Raw genomic sequence first — 20,577 nt, forward strand, 5'->3', positions numbered from 1 at the left:
CCCTTATCCCCTTAACGTTTAAGAAACTGTCTATTTCTGTCTTAAATTTATTCAATGTCCCAGCTTCCACAGCTCTCTGAGGCAGAAAATTCCACAAATTTACAACCCTCTGAGAGAAGGAATTTCTCCTCATCTCTCTTTTAAATGGGCGGCCCTTTCTTCTAAGATCATGCCCTCTAGTTCAAGTCTCCCCCATCAGTGAAAACCTTCTTTCTGCATCCACCTTGTCAAGCCCCCTCATAATCTTATACGTTTCGATAAGATCACCTGTCATTCTTCTGAATTCCAATGAATAGATGCCCAATCTACTCAACCTTTCCTCATAAGTCAACTCCCTCATCTCCAGAATCAACCTAGGGAACCTTCTCTAAACTGCCTCCACAGCAAATATATTCTTTCGTAAATATGGAAACCAAATCTGGATGCAGTATTCCAGGTGTAGCCTCATCAATACCTTGTATTGCTGTAGCAAGATTTCCATGTTTTTATACTCCATCCCCTTTGCAATAAAGGCCAAGATTCCATTGACCTTCCTGATCACTTGCTGTACCTGCACACTATCCTTTTGTGTTTCATGCACAAGCACCCCCAGGTCCTGCTGTACTGCAGCACTTTGCAATCTTTCTCCATTTAAATAATAACTTGCTCATTGATTTTTTTTCTGCCAAAGTGCATGACCTCACAATTTCCAACATTATACACTATCAGCCAAAGTTTTGCCCACTTAGCCTGTCTATATCCTTTTATAGATTTTTTTTGTCCTCCTCACACATTGCTTTTCCTCCCATCTTTGTATTGTCAGCAAACTTGGCTACGTTACACTCAGTCCCTTCTTCCAAGTTGTTAATATAGATTGCAAATAGTTGGGGTCCCAGCACTGAGTCCCTGTGGCATCCCATTAGTTACTGGTTGCCAACCAGAGAATGAACCATTTATCCTGACTCTCTGTTTTCTGTTAGTTAGCCAATCCTCTATCCATGCTAATATATTACCCCCAACCCCGTGAACTTTTATCTTGTGCAGTAACCTTTTATGTGGCACCTTGTCAAATGCCTTCTGGAAGTCCAAATACACCACATCCACTGGCTCCCCTTTATCTACCCTGTTCGTTATCAGTGGTTTGTATCTGTAAATTTGTTGCTGGGTTAACACAAGTTGGATAATTAAAACTCAAGGAAATTGGACCAAACCTACATTTCTGCCAGGAGCCCAACTTGAATTTATCAACAGCTAAAGAATTTCAGCCTTTGTTTCTTAAGATAATACAGTATCCCAGATTAGTTTCCCAAATTAGGTAGAATGGATGTTGCTTATTTAAATCATCATCATCATCATAGGCGGTCCCTCGAATGAGGATGACTTGCTTCCACATGAGTTCATCTTCCACCCCATATCAGAAGGTTGAACTATGTATCCCATCAAAAGTAAATTTTATGTGTCGTAGTGAAATCTGTTTGTGAAAACCAAATGCAAATCATTTTGCACATTTGAATTATTCCATGCAGGAGTAGTTAAATTTCTATTCCAATCTGATGCATATACTTTGCTTAACTGTCTTCTGAATTTGTGAGCAAACGATACAGGCAGCTCTGCTCTGCACAGCAAACCCATTTGAGACTTTTCAACTGGGGTTTGGTGATTCTATACAAGTACGGCATATATTTTTGTTAAAGAACAATAGGCTAAGATTTCTACCATTTGTTGAATTTTATAACTATTTGATAATTGGTCAAAATTAGAATTCCAATTAATGTTTGGTGACTTCAATAAAAATAGGTTTAATTAGGTTCACATCAGAAGAATGAAGAAAGGAGCTGTGAAATATCTTCTCTTGTTTCATGTTTTTTTTAACCATCTGTTACCAAAAAGAACCTCAAACATTCTTGTATGCTGTGTGCATTTCAGCTCTATGTCTCTGTGCTATGAAGCTTCACCTCTGTCAATGAAAATGACGTCAAAGAAATTAATTGGCTCTTCTTGTGCGTAGGTACCCCGACATGCCCACCGCAGCTGACGTGGTGAATGCTTTAGATCAACAGTCACTTGCGTCCATCTTGAGGATCTATGGAGAGGAAAGGCATGCAAAGAAAATAGCTGCAGCAATCGCACAGGCACGCAGCATCTATCCCATCACTCGCACTCAGCAGCTCGCCAGTATAGTTGCAGGTATCCTCATTAATTCCAGCCAGTGTCTGGAAGAAAAGTACTAATCTTAAAAGTCCCAGTGGGATCTATTTGTACTGTACACCATGCAGGTACTAATCCTGTGCATTATGCCTCTGATGTCAGAGTATTATTTTGGAAATGGGAACAGAAGTCAACAAATTAAATTGAAACATGCAGTTGCTACTAGATTAGTATGTAATATGTTCTTCTTAATCAGGGCTGATGATTTATTGCAGCGCAAATTGGCTGTAGCTTGTAAAATAGAAATAGACTGACTGCTTTTAAATAAACATCGATTCATTCGTAATCTTTCTGTAGAAGTAGAAACCAACAGAATTTATCTTATGAAATTAAGACTTAATATTTACTGATGCATTGTGTTTGTAACTAAAAAGCTGCTACATACCCTAATTATCCCAAAATCCAAATCTGTCTGCGTGTGTATGTGTTGCGTTTACTGTGAGCTAAACGTAAAGCATCCTCTTGATTGTCTACACATTCTGCATATCCCAGGTGTTTCGAACCATTGCAAGTCCACCATAGTGTGGCATGAAGATCCATTTTCTATGAAGATGTGTTTGAAAGTTGCTTTCGCCAATTTGATTACATTTCCTTAGTTCTATAAGATTTGTTGAGTTTTACATTGCAAGTTCATTGCTGTATATATGAACGTTTCCATTGATTGCTTCAGAATCCAATCGATGTTAGCTCTGTAGAGAACTATATTCCAGTGTTAGAAGCTCTTTTGCTGGGGAAGGGTTAAGTAACTGCAACAAAATCGGATTCTACTGATACTTAAAATTGTCACAAATGCGTTGTTTCGGAATGGAAAATATGCATATTTACAAATTTAATTTAAATGTTTTTGCATACACATTGCCATTAACTAAAATAATCATATGTTTAAATTTTAATGAGTTCTGGGTCTGGATGGGAAAATTCATGATGCACTTATCATTGACTGAATAATTATGTCACGTCAGTAAATCACTAGTTTAAAAAATAATGAGGATTAAACTTGTGCTGGGGGACCAAATATGACTCATAGCCTTAATTGCCACAGCATCTGACAGCTTCCTTCCTTTTCCTGCCATTTCAAACCCCTTGAGTACAGTTCTCTATAGACTGTAATCCTTTGGTTTTTTGCATAAGCTTGAAGGTGTTGGGAACAGTACAACTGATATACAAGTTTGTGGATCTCTTTTTGTCAGCTTAATACAATTTTGTCAGCTAAGAGAATCTCATATCATAGTCTTTTTACTATTTCCCAACTGGTTTGGTCACAGTTAAATCTTTTACAATTTTAATCCAACCTGTATATGGCTTGAGCAGTGGTGCAGAAGGGAGCAATTCAAATTCCTGGGGCATTGGAACCGGTTCTGGGGGAGGTGGGACCAGTACAAACCGGACGGTCTACACCTGGGCAGGACCGGAACCAATGTCCTCGGGGGAGTGTTTGCTCGTGCTGTTGGGGAGGAGTTAAACTAATGTGACGGGGATGGGAACCTATGCAGGGAAGCAGAGGGAAATAAAAGGGAGACAAAGGCAAAAGATAGAAAGGAGAACAGTAAAAGTGGAGGGCAGAGAATCCCAAGGCAAAAAACAAAAAGGGCCACATTACAGCAAAATTCTAAAGGGACAAGGTGTGTTAAAAAGACAAGCCTGAAGGCTCTGTATATTAATGCAAGGAGTATCCGTAATAAGGTGGATGAATTAACTGTGCAAATAGATGTTAACAGATATGATGTGATTGGGATTACAGAGACGGGGCTCCAGGATGATCAGGGCTGGGAACTCAATATCCAAAGGTATTCAACATTCAGGAAGGATAGAATAAAAGGAAAAGGAGGTGGGGTAGCATTGCTGGTTAAAGAGGAGATTAATGCAATAGTTCGGAAGGACATTTAGCTTGGATGAGGTAGAATCGGTATGGGTGGAACTACGGAATGCCAAAGGGCAGAAAACGCTAGTGGGAGTTGTGTACAGACCTCCAAACAGTAGTAGTGATGTTGGGGAGGGCATCAAACAGGAAATTAGGCGTGCATGCAAGAAAGGTGCAGCAGTTATCATGGGTGACTTGAATATGCATATAGATTGGGCTAACCAAACTGGAAACAATACGGTGAAGGAGGATTTCCTGGAGTGCATAAGGGATGGTTTTCTAGACCAATATGTCGAGGAACCAACTAGGGGGGAGGCCATCTTAGACTTGGTGTTGTGTAATGAGAGAGGATTAATTAGCAATCTCGTTGTGCGAGGCCCCTTGGGGAAGAGTGACCATAATATGGTGGAATTCTACATTCGGATGGAGAATGAAGCAGTTAATTCAGAGATCATGGTCCAGAACTTAAAGAAGGGTAACTTTGAAGTTATGAGGCGTGAATTGGCTAGGATAAATTGGCGAATGATACTTAAGGGGTTGACAGTGGATGGGCAATGGCAGACATTTAGAGACCTCATGGATGAACTACAACAATTGTACATTCCTGTCTGGCATAAAAATAAAAAAGGGAAGGTAGCTCAACCGTGGCTATCAAGGGAAATCAGGGATAGTATTAAAGCCAAGGAAATGGCATACAAATTGGCCAGAAATAGCAGCGAATCCGGGGACTGGGAGAAATTTAGAACTCAGCAGAGGAGGACAAAGGGTTTGATTAGGGCAGGGAAAATAGAGTACGAGAGGAAGCTTGCAGGGAACATTAAGACGGACTACAAAAACTTTCTATAGATATGTAAAGAGAAAAAGGTTAGTAAAGACAAACGTAGGTCCCCTGCAGTCAGAATCAGGGGAAGTCATAACTGGGAACAAAGAAATGGCAGACCATTTGAACAAGTACTTTGGTTCGGTATTAACTAAGGAGGACACAAACAACCTTCCGGATATAAAAGGGGTCAGAGGGTCTAGTAAGAAGGAGGAATTGAGGGAAATCCTTATTAGTCGGGAAATTGTGTTGGGGAAATTGATGGGATTGAAGGCCGATAAATCCCCAGGGCCTAATGGTCTGCATCCCAGAGTGCTTAAGGAGGTGGCCTTGGAAATAGCGGATGCATTGACAGTCATTTTCCAACATTCCATAGACTCTGGATCAGTTCCTATGGAGTGGAGGTAGCCAATGTAACCCCACTTTTGAAAAAAGGAGGGAGAGAGAAAAATTGAATTATAGACCAGTCAGTCTGACATCGGTAGTGGGTAAAATGACGGAATCAATTATTAAGGATGTCATAGCAGTGCATTTGGAAAGAGGTAGCATGATAGGTTCAAGTCAGCATGGATTTGTGAAAGGGAAATCATGCTTGACAAATCTTCTGGAATTTTTTGAGGATGTTTCCAGTAGAGTGGACAAGGGAGAACCAGTTGATGTGGACTTTCAGAAGGCTTTTGACAAGGTCGCACACAAGAGATTAATGTGCAAAGTTAAAGCACATGGGATTGGGGGTAGTGTGCTGACGTGCATTGAGAACTGGTTGTCAGACAGGAAGCAAAGAGTAGGAGTAAACGGGTACTTTTCAGAATGGCAGGCAGTGACTAGTGGGGTACCGCAAGGTTCTGTGCTGAGGCCCCAGCTGTTTACATTGTACATTAATGATTTAGATGAGGGGATTAAATGTAGTATCTCCAAATCTGCGGATGACACTAAGTTGGGTGGCAGTGTGAGCTGCGAGGAGGATGCTATGAAGCTGCAGAGTGACTTGGATAGGTTAGCTGAGTGGGCAAATTCATGGCAGATGAAGTATAATTGGATAAATGTGAGGTTATCCACTTTGGTGGTAAAAACAGAGAGACAGACTATTATCTGAATGGTGAGAGATTAAGAAAAGGGGAGGTGCAACGAGACCTGGGTGTCATGGTACATCAGTCATTGAAGGTTGGCATGCAGGTACAGCAGATGGTTAAGAAAGCAAATGGCATGTTGGCCTTCATAGCGAGGGGATTTGAGTACAGGGGCAAGGAGGTGTTACTACAGTTGTACAGGGCTTTGGTGAGGCCACACCTGGAGTATTGTGTACAGTTTTGGTCTCCTAACTTGAGGAAGGACATTCTTGCTATTGAGGGAGTGCAGCGAAGGTTCACCAGACTGATTCCCAGGATGGCGGGACTGACATATCAAGAAAGACTAGATCAACTGGGCTTGTATTCACTGGAGTTCAGAAAAATGAGAGGGGATCTCACAGAAACGTTTAAAATTCTGATGGGTTTAGACAGTTTAGATGCAGGAAGAATGTTCCCAATGTTGGGGAAGTCCAGAACCAGGGGTCACAGTCTAAGGATAAGGGGTAAGCTATTTTGGACCGAGATGAGGAGAAACTTGTTCACCCAGAGAGTGGTGAACCTGTGGAATTCTCTACCACAGAAAGTTGTTGAGGCCAATTCACTAAATATACTCAAAAAGGAGTTAGATGTAGTCCTTATTACTAGGGGGATCAAGGGGTATGGCGAGAAAGCAGGGATGGGGTACTGAAGTTGCATGTTCAGCCATGAACTCATTGAATGGCGGTGCAGGCTCGAAGGGTCGAATGGCCTACTCCTGCACCTATTTTCTATGTTTCTATGATTCTCAAAACCCGATACATGCTACTCAAAACTCTCAACAGTTTTGGTGAAGAATCATGAATCAAGATTTCTGCTAATTACATAAATGATGTGTTTAATTTAACAAGCCAGCCCCAACTCATGAATAGAAACACCCGTCCGTGTTAATTCTTTTATTCCTTATGACCAAAGAAAGCATGGTTCTTAGAACTGACCATCTGTTAACCTCTAGCTATTTGTCATAGGTCTGCTTTCTTAGGTGAATGGATTGGTTTGGCATACCGTCTCTCAGAACCCTGTTCTAGGTGGATGCCTTCATGGTGTTCGGAAATGTTCCACCCAAAGTTATACACTGCAAAGTAAAAAAAAAACAGTTGGCTTTAGGGTTCCCAGAAAAACAAATTGATGCTCTAATCTGTAATATTCATCGAAGTAAGTTTTGGATGTCCTGCCCTTCATTAGAATTTGTGTGGTAGCTTTTTGTCCAACCAGCCCTTTCTGGAAAGTAAACCTAACGAAGAGTGTTTTTGGTGTCAATCCTGTGGAAGGTTGTGCTATTTGTTCATTCCTCAGTACCAACATTGGAGGTTTTAATTGTAATATTTGTAAGTGTATTGGCCCGTTTTCCATTTGTGACCTTATGTTTGGCATTCTCAAAACAATCATACTTCTGGTTCAGGTCTTGTCGAAACAAGTGATGTGGAGGAGCATTTTGTAGCAAATCCCCTATTTCCTGTAAATTAAAAAAATATATATACCGGTACCCATTTGTTGGTGGGCACAGGTTAGGCCACAGCAAATGCTAGAAAACCTGAGTGGAGCATCAATTTGTTGAGGGTTCCTGAAATAGGCATTTGGACCCACATTAACATATGCTAGAGGTCTAACGCCTGTTTCAGGCACCAACCTGGAAAAGCACTTTTTGGTGGAACTCTTAATGTAGGTGCAAATTGGGGATGGGAGGTTATGCCCTGAAATTGGTCCTTTTGCCCCTAATTTCCACCTGGAAAATGGGTGCTACAAGGACCAATTTCTGCCCAAAGGCGTCTAATTTGAATTTATTGAAGATCTATAAACAATGGGCCCAAGTTTGCCCTCTCTGCTAATACTGCGCACCTCTATGAGGTGCGTCGACTTTGTAGAACAGAAACGGCGCTGATTTCTTACCTCCGTATTCTCCCCGTTGGTTCCAGGCCTGTGACGTTTGACGCAGCGCATTGAAATGTGTGGCAGGCGGAACCAGGTCCTGACAGGCCGTTTCTGCAAACGCGTGCTGCAGGCTGTGTGGGAGGTGCCCGAAGCACGCCGCCCCTAGCCCTGGCCGAATGGGCTCCCTCATCGAAGGCCAGAGTGTGCTTTGCAGGCTGTGTCATCTCTGACCTGATTGTAAAACTCCTGAAGAGTTACTGGGGGTCAGGGTTTGTAACTCTCGACCAGATGAACCGGGGATCAAACTCTTACAGGACTCTGAAGGGGTTTGTGGACCATAATCAGCAAGTAGTCATCACCAAAGCCCTCCAAGATCAGTGCCCCAAAACATGAAGCCAGGCCCTCTGTGAGCGAGGACGGGAGTAACTGCGTCGCGCAGGCAGTCCAGTAAGCGGCCCCGACAGTAGGAACAGACACGCCTGAGCGGAGGGAACGTCCACTGTATCTCGGGCGAGCAAGATCCTCAGGATACTGAAGTCCAAGAGGCTGGCTCCAGACCTTCCAGAGGATTTGTACCATTTGATCAAGAAGGTACTTCCACCTCCGCCCCCCACCCCCCTCTTCTCCCCCCCTCCTCCTCTTTCCCCTCCTCTCTCCCCCCCCTCCTCTCCTCTCTTTCCCCCTCCTCTCCTCTCTTTCCCCCTCCTCTCTTTTCTTTCCCCCTCCTCTCCTCTCTTTCCCCCTCCTCTCTTCTCTTTCCCCCTCCTCTCCTCTCTTTCCCCCTCCTCTCCTCTCTCTTCCCCCCCCTCTTTCCCCCCCCCCCCGGCCAAATGGTCTCCCTCATCGGTGGCCCCCTGCCTTCCCAGGCCGTGTTTTGGTAGGACTTCTGTTTTTTATTTGTTATTGATTGATTGATTGATTGCTTATTACTTTGGTCTTGGTGCTTTAGGTGCAGGGTTCCTTCTATTTTTTATTTGTTAATTAATTGCTGTTTACTGTTTGTGCTTTGTTTGGTGCTTGGAGGTGCTTTAAATGTCGTTACTTGCGCAGATTCCTTAACTCTAGGTAAGGTTTTTCTGTGCGGACAGAAGTGGCAACATACGCTGGCCGAAGTTAGTTTGGGGCAACTATTTGCTGGCCAAAAGCCTAAAACAGGGGTAAGTGGCTGGGAACACCCCCCCTTTGGACAAAAAAAACTGAACTAAAAAAAAACTCACTTACACTGGCGCAAATTAAATGGCTAGAATTGCAACTAAAAAGATAGTGCAGAAAAATCAAATTGCTTCAAAAAAAAAGGAGCAACTCCTGGGGAAACGTCAGCCCAATGAAGCTAAAGTTTTTAAAAGTGCATAATTTCTGCAAAGACAAAATTTTGCAGAGTGCAAGAATATTCTCAGTGGATATAGATTTGATTGGAATTTATCCTTTCAGGCAGAATATGTCCTATTTCTATACTAAACCTCCTGTCAGTACTCAAATTCTATAAATTTAAAGCAAATTACTGTATAAAGTAATGACGTCAGTCCTCGTGTTTCGTTCTCTATTGTGCTATTCAATGGATTTACTTTTTTATTTTCTATCACATTCAAAACTATTTGGATCTTTTGTTGAATCAGTAAAGCTATAGGTCATAAATACATGGAAGTCTTCTTGAGAAGGTGGTCTCAAATTAGAGATAAGTGGTTGTGTGTGGCTTTGTAAAGTTATATGAGAAGGAACATGAGGACAAAAGTATATTTATCATGTTGAAGGATAGTGGCTCATAGCACATAACACTAAAATGTATTTTGCTCAGTGACCTGAAGCACAGTAATTTCAAATCCATGCTTAAATGGCAAATAAATTCATATTCTGGTGTGAAGATGGCTGGCAACTCATGACATTGATTATAAAGGGACCACTCCCTCCTCCTAGCCAAAGTTGAGATTGATATGAGTCAATTGTAGAATATGACAACATTTCATGTAAGAACTCCTATATTAGATACAGCAGTCTGTATGTTTAATTTTTTAATGTATGGTTACGGTCTAGGGCATCGTTGGTACAGTGCCATCTGAGTATTGCACCATATTGTGTACGCTATCATTACGGTTTGCCTGAGATTCATACCACAACTGCTAGTTGTGGCTCAACACAACATAATTTGATAATAAATTATGTGCTGTGACATAGATATTCTGTTCTCTGTAAACAAAGTAACAGATTTGAATTTTGTAATGAAGTGTCGCAACAAGAGACTAAGGGGCCGAAATTCAGGCACGCCAGATACCTGGCGCACTTACAAGTTCTTTCCTGGTTTTACCACCGCGTGGTAAGAGGTCACCTCCTGACTGATATTCAGGTATTTGTCGGTTTTTTTCATGGGGGCGGAAGTGTGGTGGTAAATCCTAGTGAGGGGCGGAAGTTAGGGCGGGATTGAGTCTCCGCTGTAGTCACTCAGCGACGGAGAGGTGATGAAGTCACTGCGCATATGCGTCACCATGTCTCTTCCCTCATTTAAAGGAGAGAGAATCGGCGATCATTTAGCTTCGGCCACCGGGGAGCGTTTCGGCCGGGCCAGCGGCCTGGCTGCCATGCCCCACACACACACAATAAGGTGCACCGACGGAAAAAGCCACTGGGGCGGAGTGTGCTGGAGGTGCGGGAGATCGGCGGTGCGCGCTTTGATGACGCGCTTGCGGTCGGCAGCAGCGGGGCGGAAGTGGAAAAATCCCCAAGCTAAATTTGAGTCATGGCGGCCCATCGACTACTCGATTCTGCCGCATGGCCGCCGCAAACCGGCGGTAACGGGCCTTATCCAGACACTGAATTTCAGCCCCTAAGATTCCTCCCAGGTAGTTAGCCATCCATTTCCTGGCTACAATCGAACACCCATACATGTTGTAGATCAGAACTGACACTTTGAAGGAGATTTAGATATTCAAATAATAGAAAAGCACATCAGATACCATGTGTTTCAGTAAATATTTATGCATATGCCATATGTCCAAACATTTTATTTACAAATTCTAGCACAAGAAATGATTAAAACATCTCGGTGAAACCTCGAGGTAGCTTCTGTAAGTCAGAAACCAAAGTCACTTTGTGACACCATGATACACTGCTATTTATAACCACAATAACTATAAATGTCATCTTTTTGCTGAAACTTTTCTTTTGCTCCTCCAGCCTTCCCTTTTCATTTTTTCTTACTCCTCTTATTGAAACAATGCGTTCTAGTGGACACATGGGTGGCAGTTTGTCAAGGGCCATTCTTAATGTGTGAACCAAGAGAGGTGAGTGACAGTGCACTGTTCGACAGTGGATTCCACAGCATAGCCAAACACAATCCTGGCCTTACCTAGGGCTCAAATTTCCCCAGGAGTTGCCCCACTTTTTTTTGAGCAAGTAGCTTTTTTTGGAATAACTTAAAAATTGCAAATTTCCCCATTAAACTTGCTCCAGTGTAAGTCAGTTAGGTTTTTTTTGTTTAGTTTTTTTTCTCCAAAAGGGGGCGTGACCAGCTACTTACGCCTGTTTTGGCCATAGAAGCAAATTTGGCCAGCTAAAAGTTACTCCAAACTATCTTAGGCCAGTGAATGTGGCCACTTTTGTAGGCACAGAAAAACCTTACCTATATTTAAGAAATCAGCGCAGGTAGCCAGAGATCTGGGGGGTTGGGGGGTGGGGTGCGGGGGGAGGTGAGCTCGAGGATTCTAAAGCACTAAATACCTTCACAGCATCACCACACGTCACAACATCTTCAGCACAGCATCTTCACAACATCATCAAAAATAAAGGAAAGATAAATCAGTTATTGAAAATAGAGCAGTCCTACTTTGCTGACTGCAGAAAGCACGGGCTAGCCCTTCAGCTCGGGCTAGGGGCAACAGGCACTGTAGGGGTATGGGAATTTTTTTTACAGTTGTTCCTAAATGTTGTGTGGTGATAATAGAACATGATTCAGTCTTAATGCAAAATATCTTTTATTGGAAAGTTTACAATGCACTTCAACAACAGCAGCAACAAGAGCAAACAAAGGCTGCACCCATCCCTCACCCACATCTCGGGGAAAGTGCACTTCCTGATAGGGTCAGTGAAGGTGGTGGGGGGTTTGGGGGCCCGGCTTGGGTCTCACTGGTGGCTGGTGCATGGATTGAAGTGGGAATGGCATTTGAGTATCCGGCCTTTGTGCCCTTATTGCAGCAGTTGGCTCCCTCATGGCATCTGCCATCGTTTGCGCACACTCTGAAATGACCGCTCTCAGTTCCTGTCTCAGTGCTGATATTTCTTCCGACAGTGTCGCTACCTTATCACGTACCCCACTGACAGTCGCCACGAGTGATCTTGTAAGGGCATTGGTCTCCCCACCCAATGACATAGCCTGATTAACATCTGATGAAGACTGCATCTCAGGAGAGACTGGTCGGCTTCTCCTTCCCCTCGCCGTGGGTCTGCATAGTGGCACCCCTCCAGTGCGAGGCGCAGGCTGGGATGGTGGGGCACTGGGTGTTCCAACATGCATTTCACCACCGCCACTGGGACCCGCAACCTCGGAAGGTGTGAAACCATGGAATGTCGCCGCGGAACTCATGGAGGTTACTGGCAGTGTGATGCCATGTACTATGGACTGATCCATATCACGATCAGCATTCTCCTGTGAACACATTTCCATGGACCACTCCTTCCCCCACCCGCCTTGGTCTGGAGCACACGCATCTGGATCTTCTGGTGGATCCTCAGGATCTTCAGGATTGTCCTCCTCTTCTGCAAAATACAACAGAACAGTCAAATGGTTAGCAGCACAGGAGGGGGCAGGATGGGTGGATAGGTCTTGCGCGTAGCAGGCCAGTCAGCAGGTTGATTTGAAGGGCGACGATGCATTTTAATGACTCACCCTCACCCTCGCGTGTGGGTCCAACTTGTGCAGAGCTGATTCTTTTTCTGCAGGTGTGACTCAGCAACCCTCTGTTCCAGGGGTGATAGTTGGTGCAGATTTGATGGCCCTCCTCCTGTTCTAATTCTTTCCCTTTTGTTGTGGGACCATTTCTTCTGCAAAGATGAAAATATAACTTTTCACACATGGTGCGCTTCTGATGGGTGGGACACATACAGATGGTCACATTAACAATTGCAATTCCATTTAAAGATGAAGATATTGCTTACACTCAATACTTGACTAACGTACTGCCATTTTATTTTTTGCACTGGCTTCCAGATCTTGCGGTATTCATCCCTGCGGAGTATTCTTCTGCAACTAGGTTCCATCGTCTTCTCATTTCTTTGAGTGGAACTTTTGTTGGACCACTCTTACTGATATCCAGCTCCGCCATTTGTCCTCAATGACAGTGACTAGTTTCTCCACTTTCTCATGGGGGAAATTATTTGTTCTTGTTGCACGCTCCTGCATCATTGGTGTATTGGACTTACACTCAGGTAACCTTGAAAAATAACAGCTCTCACCTTTCTTCCACCTATGCAGCACTCCTTTCCACTCCCTCAGCCACCCAAAAATCACTATTCACACCTTACTTTCTAATATGGCCCACTGCCAATGCTGTTGAGGCACTGAGGATGCTCTCCCTTTAATTGGCCGATTGCCAAGCTTCCTGCTCTATCGCACATGTGCGCACGCTCAAATGGACATGCGTCCCCCTGCCGCCACTCGAGGAGACGCTGGGCCCAAGCCCTGCCCCCCTGCCAGCTGCGCTGAGCAAGTGCATCCGAAGCTCCGCCCCCTGCAGTCTCTACAGCGTCACGCCACGGGACCAGAGCGATGAAGGAGCGGCCAAATTGAAAGGTAAATTTTTGGCGCGTTTTTTGCACCACAAAGTCGGCGTACCTCGGATAACTACGCCGCTCTCGGCGGCTGGGGAAATTTGGGCCCCTAATGTCTAAACAACTCACTTTCAGCAGAGGTGACTGGATAATGAATGAACAGAATCCCTGAATGATTCCTTTTTCATGAGCATCCAGGGTACTGAGAGGCATTATGCATTTCCAGTTGCACCACAGCTCAGTCTGTCTGACTCACTTCCCTTATTTTCACCCACGGTGATTGGAGTGTGACAGTGATTGGAATGTGTGCAGATACAGCAGGAGCGGCGAGGTCAGGGCAAAGGAGCAGTGAGAGATTGTAAAGGGACATGATCGGGGCTCAGGAGAGGTCCAGGGGCAGCACAGGCCAGCCCACACTGCGATATGTGTGCGCACTAGGTCCGTGCAGCAGAGCAGGTCTCCAGTCGTCTTGGGTAATCCTTGCCACTGGACCAAGACCCAGCTCTGTCAAATCCATGTGGTGGCTGGTGCGCAACAGCCACCACACGTTAAAAAAATCCACACACAGGCATCTTCCACCCTTCAGGATGTAGTTCAGGACCTGGAACTTTAGGTCCTTCATTGGAACACCTGTGAACTTATCCTTTTTTGGCGTGGAAACAAGTCATCCTCGTTTCGAGGGACTGCTTATGAGATGAGATTTTCACCCACCTCGACGTCCATTCGCCATTAGCTGCTTTGTGAAACACTCTGAAGTGTCTTTTTACATGTTGAGTGTTATAGAAATTTAACTGCTTGTAGACCTACAGATGGTTTTGTCCAAAAATTAATGTGCTTGAAAAGAAACAAAAGATTTAAACAAACTTGAAACAACAACAACTTGCATTTCTGTAACACCGTTAACGTAGTAAAATGTCCCAAGGCACTTCACAGGAGTGTTATCAAACAAAATTTGACATCGAGCCACATTGGATAGGTGACCGAAAGCTTGATTCGAGATAGATTTTAAGGAGCATCTTAAAGGAGGAGGAGTGGGCAACTTCTACATGCTTAAAAGGAGCAGTTTTTAATTCAATTCATCTTCTTTAAAGAAAAGTACAATTCAACTAAAGATTTGATTGAGGCACCTTAAAGATCTTAGAGGGGTGAATTTAGAACTGATTTTAGATCAAAATGAAGACATCTCTAAATGTCGTTGAGAACTTTTGAGTGACAAAATATAGATTAATGAGCAATACACCTTTGAATATCAATATTGATCTGTGTTACTCTTTTAAATATCCTACTCAATTCAAGTAAAGTTAAAGATTTCTCAGAAGTCTGACATTGACCCTCCCAAAATGAGGATTGTAAATGACTAGACCTCCAAGGATGACAACACTGGACATCTATAAATGAGGATAGACTTTATCTGCAACAGATGCATGGTATTCTTACCAGCACGTATTCCAGATTCTGTCAGTGTTCTGAGAAGCCAAAACTCTTTTCAGGAGATCTTTCCAATGGTTGGCTAAAAAACAGTTTTCAGCCTGCAGTGGGATGCCTCAAATGTAGGTCCATGGAGTTTTGATGGGGCTCTTCTAATTCTTTGCTATATTTAGCTGTGGTTTTCATACCTTCCAGTAGACAACAGGCACCACAAAGCAAATCTCAAAGCTATTTCTGGGATGGAGCTAACGTTCAGGAAAAGCACCATCAGTAAATAGAGTTAATACCATTTGGGCCATACATGTGTCTAGGACTTCCTAGCCCAGTACTAGCTAACATGAAAGCGGAAAGTTGTCCTCAAGCCAGATACACCGCTTGTGGTTAAAACAGATGTTCTAGGCCACCTTTAAGTGATAATTTCAGGCTTAAATATTTGAGGAATAATCTTAAGTGGCAGCCCTACATTTTACATGGCTATACATCTGATGGAATGCTACGTAATTACTATGCAAAAACACATCTTACTAACCATTTGACTAGTTTTTATTTTGAAATGGCAGACTCAGATACATGTGCCAGAAGAAATGAGCACTGCTGTTTTACAGATAATTCACTATTTTACATTAAAATGCACAGATATTATATCGTAGAAATAGGCCATTCAGCCCATGTTGGCATTTATCCTCCACGTGAGCAAATACATCTAATCACATTTACCTACCCTGCTCCCCTATTCTTTGAACCTTTTTCTTTGCTTCACTTAATAGAAATGTTAAATTGTCTTTCAGGTAGTTGATCCCTTAAAGAAAAAACATAGATTTATAAAAAATCAAGAATAAATGTTTAAAATTAATTTTGTATAGCTCTGTGCATTTTTCTAAATCATTTTGACTTTTTTTCTGCTCATCAGTTGGTTTCCTTTTCTGTGTTATCTGAAGGCGTTGACTACTCGCTGAGATATAGTTCCATAGTTGCCAGTTTTCCAGTTAATGTTGATTATTCCTGTGCAAGTCTTAGTCAGGAGTGCTGACTGTGGGAGCAATTTGCACCCCAGTTGAGATGAATTAACTCAGCACACATCAGGGCTTGAACCTGGGATCTTCCTTGTCTGTATGGCTGAGCTATAGTCACTGATTAAACTTGCTGAGCTATCGAGAGAACTCATCAATGGAAATAATTTTGCAAGTGTTATGTGGGAAAAGATGGTGCGTGTTCAAAGTTAGTGTTAACACAAATTTTAACTGCATTAAGGAACTGTATCTTCTGTTATTTATCTCTTTGGTATATCCTTGAAGACATTTTAATGTTTTTGCTGTAGTGTGAATGATGAATATGCCACCTTCTAAAGTGTGTGTCACTGTCAGGAGTCTACTTTTCAAAAGAAAGTCCAACTTTCACATTAATATCCTTTTATTTATTTCTGTTCTTCATTATTTGTTCTTAAACAGAAGCTGCCAATGGTGTCATCATTGGCTCTGGGGAGTTACTGAGCCACAGAAGTGGGAGGAAGTTGAATCAATGTGCACATTTGAAGCTGAAGCATGCTGTGTTTATGACTATCTCTCTATTGATGTGTAGCTCCTGTACACTGTCTCAGTAACTCTTCCCAGTACGAGTAGCAGAATGTTGGATTCCCATTCAGAGGTTCAAATACCAGCCAGCATTTACTGTAATTCAGCTGCCCTCAAAGGGCAGGATTTGATAGTTGCTGGACTGGTTGAGTTCTTTGTGTTAACAGTTTTGGCTAAGCTCACTATTTTTGGATTGTGGCAACAGAGGGGGGGAAAAAATCAACAGGGAGAGCTCTACCATTCTGGTAAGCAGTTGGCTAATGTGGAGCAACTTGGTCGCAGCTGTGGAAAAATTCACAGCCCAAAACCTTGCACACACTCAACTGAAGGAGGATAGATTGAAAGCCGATAAAGTGGATTAATATAACTTTAAAAAAAGATCATATATCCTTAATATACCATAGTTCTGGTGATCAAACATTACAGGGTAGACATGAAAGCCACAATAGGTTTATATTGTAGAAAGGGTTAGAAAATATTACTAACAAATATACCATTTAATTTTTTTTCATTCTAACTTAATGATGATTAATAATCTCCTTTAGATGGTACAAAATTCATTGAATTTCAATTCAGTTAACTGCAAAAGCAACCTATGGCTACTGGCACCGATGAATACTAATCATTCAAAGGGGGTTGGGGGGATGGGGCGGAAATCAACCAACTGGGTAGAGCTAACCCTGGGAATTTTAAATGCGTATACTTTAAACTTTATCTTGTGTTCAAATGATAGAGTTGATCTTTGGAATACTTAATGGATTCTAAAGCAAACTTAAAACATAAATGTCCAAATTAATATCCCTGCTGCTTTCAGTGCACCAAAATGCTTTTGTGAGCTGCAACAGAGACGGTGATTATTCTTGAAGTTTTACACAAAGCGTTGCGCAGATTCTACGCAAGAATGTCTACACACTGCTGCATTAATGTTTTAGAAGGTACTGTTTTTAGGTACTTGGGAGACTGAAATACTTCAGACCTAAGAGCGCAGCACATTACAGATATTATTTTGTAACTTAACCACTTCAGTAGTCCCAGACTAAAGCATCAAGGAAAGTCAAAGTGCTTCCTTTTATTTTCTACAGATTTGGGACAATTCATGAAGTCAGATTCACTTTTATACTTTGAAACAATGAAAATCCTCCTTTGTGTTTTAATTAAATTATTGTTTTAGCATTTAAAGTAACTTTTCTATATACATTTTCCTACCATTTCCACAGGAATGAATTAAGTGTCTGAATTTGAAACCTAGGAAAGCTGAACATTAACTCTCAAGACTTGTAGAATTAAAGAATAATTAGCTTTTTTGTAGTTCTGAACTACAAATAGAAAAAAATACTTCAGAAAAGGATCAAACCATTGTATTTTATACTTTAACTCTTGAGGTTCAACATTTTAATGTAAGTTTTTGTACTACCATCCCGTGCATCAAAGCGACCGTGGTCATCAGTTCTCATTTTTAAAGTTCGACAGCAACATAAAGTGATGCTGGATGATGAAATAGAGATCAACACTTTCCTGATTTCAACACTTCAAACAAAATTGTATTGTAACAACATCCTGCAGTCCTAGCAGGCAGTACTTTTACTTCATTTTTCACTCAGTCCAGCATTCCCAATCCTTTCATTATTTTCAGGCAAATATAATTAGAGCAGGACCATCTGATGGCTGCAATTATCAAAAAATGTGGGGTTACTATTGGTGTTTTTTTTAAGTTTAAATTTAGTCTTTGAGCTTCAGAATAGGCAGGTTTAAGAACACTGCTCAAAAATTGGATTTTCATGAGTCCTACAGTATTTCTTAAGAAACATTGATCATTGAAACAGTGGATTAGGGAGAGTTTGGTGGATTTCTACCAACCCCAAATGGTAAGCCTTTTGCTTCAACTTCATCTTGCCACCACCTAACATTCAAATCAGTAACTAATGGGCACCAAAATGGCTTTAATTCTGCATATCCTATGTTAATACATGTTCCCTTTATCTCTGTGTCAAGAGTCTCCAAGATGAGGAAGGTGACACCAGGATTGAGCAGCAAACAGCTCTATTTCATAAACACCCATCAGTGCAACAGATCTGGCAAGCACCATCCCAAATACGTCCACTTTGGGGAATTGAATAGGTGGAGTATGGAGGAAGTACCTGGTTGAAGCACAGAGTATAAGTAAGGAGGAGGAAGGGGTCCTTGTGGCAGTGGCAGCAGCAGACAGACAGCAATGGGAGAAGGGAGGTTAAGGGTCAGCTGGGCTGCTGCTGCAGGATCTGCAAATTTGTACTTACAGGGGCCGCTTGTAGAATTGCACTTAATAATCAGCTCTTCGTTCAGTTAAAAGGATTTTCAGAGCTTGCTCTCCATGAAATGTCAAGAATATACAGCAGTTGCTACTCTAATATCTGTCTAGTCATTCAAGAGGGTTTTGTGAACAGGTAGCGTATCATGGAGTGAAAAGCGACACCAGACATCTTGCAGAGGAGCCCCCAAGGATAGAGGACATAGGTGTTGATTCAGTTTTGATGTCAACATTGTCTGTCATTGTTGCGATTTTGGGCTCCAAATTAGAGGAGGGTTCTTCTGCTCTACAGAGGTTAGGAAATCAGCTTGAGAGCACCTTGATGGCAGGCATCGTGCACTTCAGTGCAGGCAAGGATCTTTCTCCACAAAGAACTCTCGTCATCCACAAGCGCAGCCAGAACTCGAATATGACAGGATATAAGGCAGATGAGGTGGCAGGATTTGACCTTCCTAGATAGCCCCTTCAGAAGACAGCAGAAGAACCACATAGGGACAGCAACAGCCAATCAGTATAGGTGCCAAGGTTCTAGCAGTAGTGGCATGAATTCATGACATAATAACATAAGAAATAAGAATAGGAGTAGGCCATATGGCCCCTCGTGCCTGCTCCGTCATTCAGTAAGATCATGGCTGATCTGATCATGGACTCAGCTCCATTTTCCCACCCGCTCCCCATAACCCCTTATCCCCTTATCATTTAAGAAACTGTCTATTTCTGTCTTAAATTTATTCAATGTCCCAGCTTCCACAGCTCTCTGAGGCAGCTAATTCCACAGATTTACAACCCTCAGAGGGAAGAAATTTCTCCTCATCTCTGTTTTAAAATGGGAAGCCCCTTATTCTAAGATCATGCCCTCTAGTTCTAGTCTCCCCCATCAGTGGAAACATCCTCACTGCATCCACCTTGTCAAGCCTCCTCATAATCTTATACGTTTCGATAAGATCACCTCTCATTCTTCTGAATTCCAATGAGTAGAGGCTCAACCTTTCCTCATAAGTCAACCTCCCTCATTCTTGGAATCAACCTAGTGAACCTTCTCTCAACTACCTCCAAAGCAAGTATATCCTTTTGTAAATATGGAAACCAAAACTGCATGCGGTATTCCAGGTGTGGCCTCACCAATACCTTATATAGCTGTAGCAAGACTTCCCTGCTTTTATACTCCATCTCCTTTGCAATAAAGGCCAAGATTCCATTGGCCTTCCTGATCACTTGCTGTACCTGCATACTATCCTTTTGTGTCTCATGCACAAGTACCCCCAGGTCCCGCTGTACTGCAGCATTTTGCAATCTTTCTCCATTGAAATAATAACTTGCTCTTTGATTTTTTTTCTGCCAAAGTGCATGACCTCGCACTTTCTGACATTATACTCTATCTGCCAAATTTTTGCCCACTCACTTAGCCTGTCTATGTCCTTTTGCAGATTTTTTGTGTCCTCCTCACATATTGCTTTTCCTCCATATGAATGAGTGCATTCACTACAGGCGAGTCTTAGGATCCTTATTGGGAAGCAGCAGTGTGACACTCCAACTGAGGTGGCATTAAAAAAGAGCAGGAGCTTTGGAGTATGCAAAACATATTTTATACTTTCACCAAGGGCAAGCACTGAAGAAGCAAACTTTGATGCAGGGCCACACATGAAAAGTAGAGAAATAAACTGATTGCATCTTCTTTGGAATGTTTC

The 20,577-nt window shown here is 42.5% G+C and overlaps 1 protein-coding gene across 1 annotated transcript in view; it reads left to right on the forward strand.

Annotated features, from left to right (window-relative positions):
* Positions 1-20,577, forward strand: part of mettl15 (methyltransferase 15, mitochondrial 12S rRNA N4-cytidine) — a 155,245-nt gene that overhangs the window by 131,147 nt on the left and 3,521 nt on the right. Inside the window, exon 4 of the mRNA XM_070898639.1 lies at positions 1,988-2,166. Coding sequence (XP_070754740.1) covers positions 1,988-2,166 — 179 coding nt within the window. The remainder of the gene's footprint in view (positions 1-1,987; positions 2,167-20,577) is intronic.

Source organism: Pristiophorus japonicus, chromosome 14 (genome assembly GCF_044704955.1).
Source record: "Pristiophorus japonicus isolate sPriJap1 chromosome 14, sPriJap1.hap1, whole genome shotgun sequence".
Lineage (NCBI taxonomy): Eukaryota > Metazoa > Chordata > Chondrichthyes > Pristiophoridae > Pristiophorus > Pristiophorus japonicus.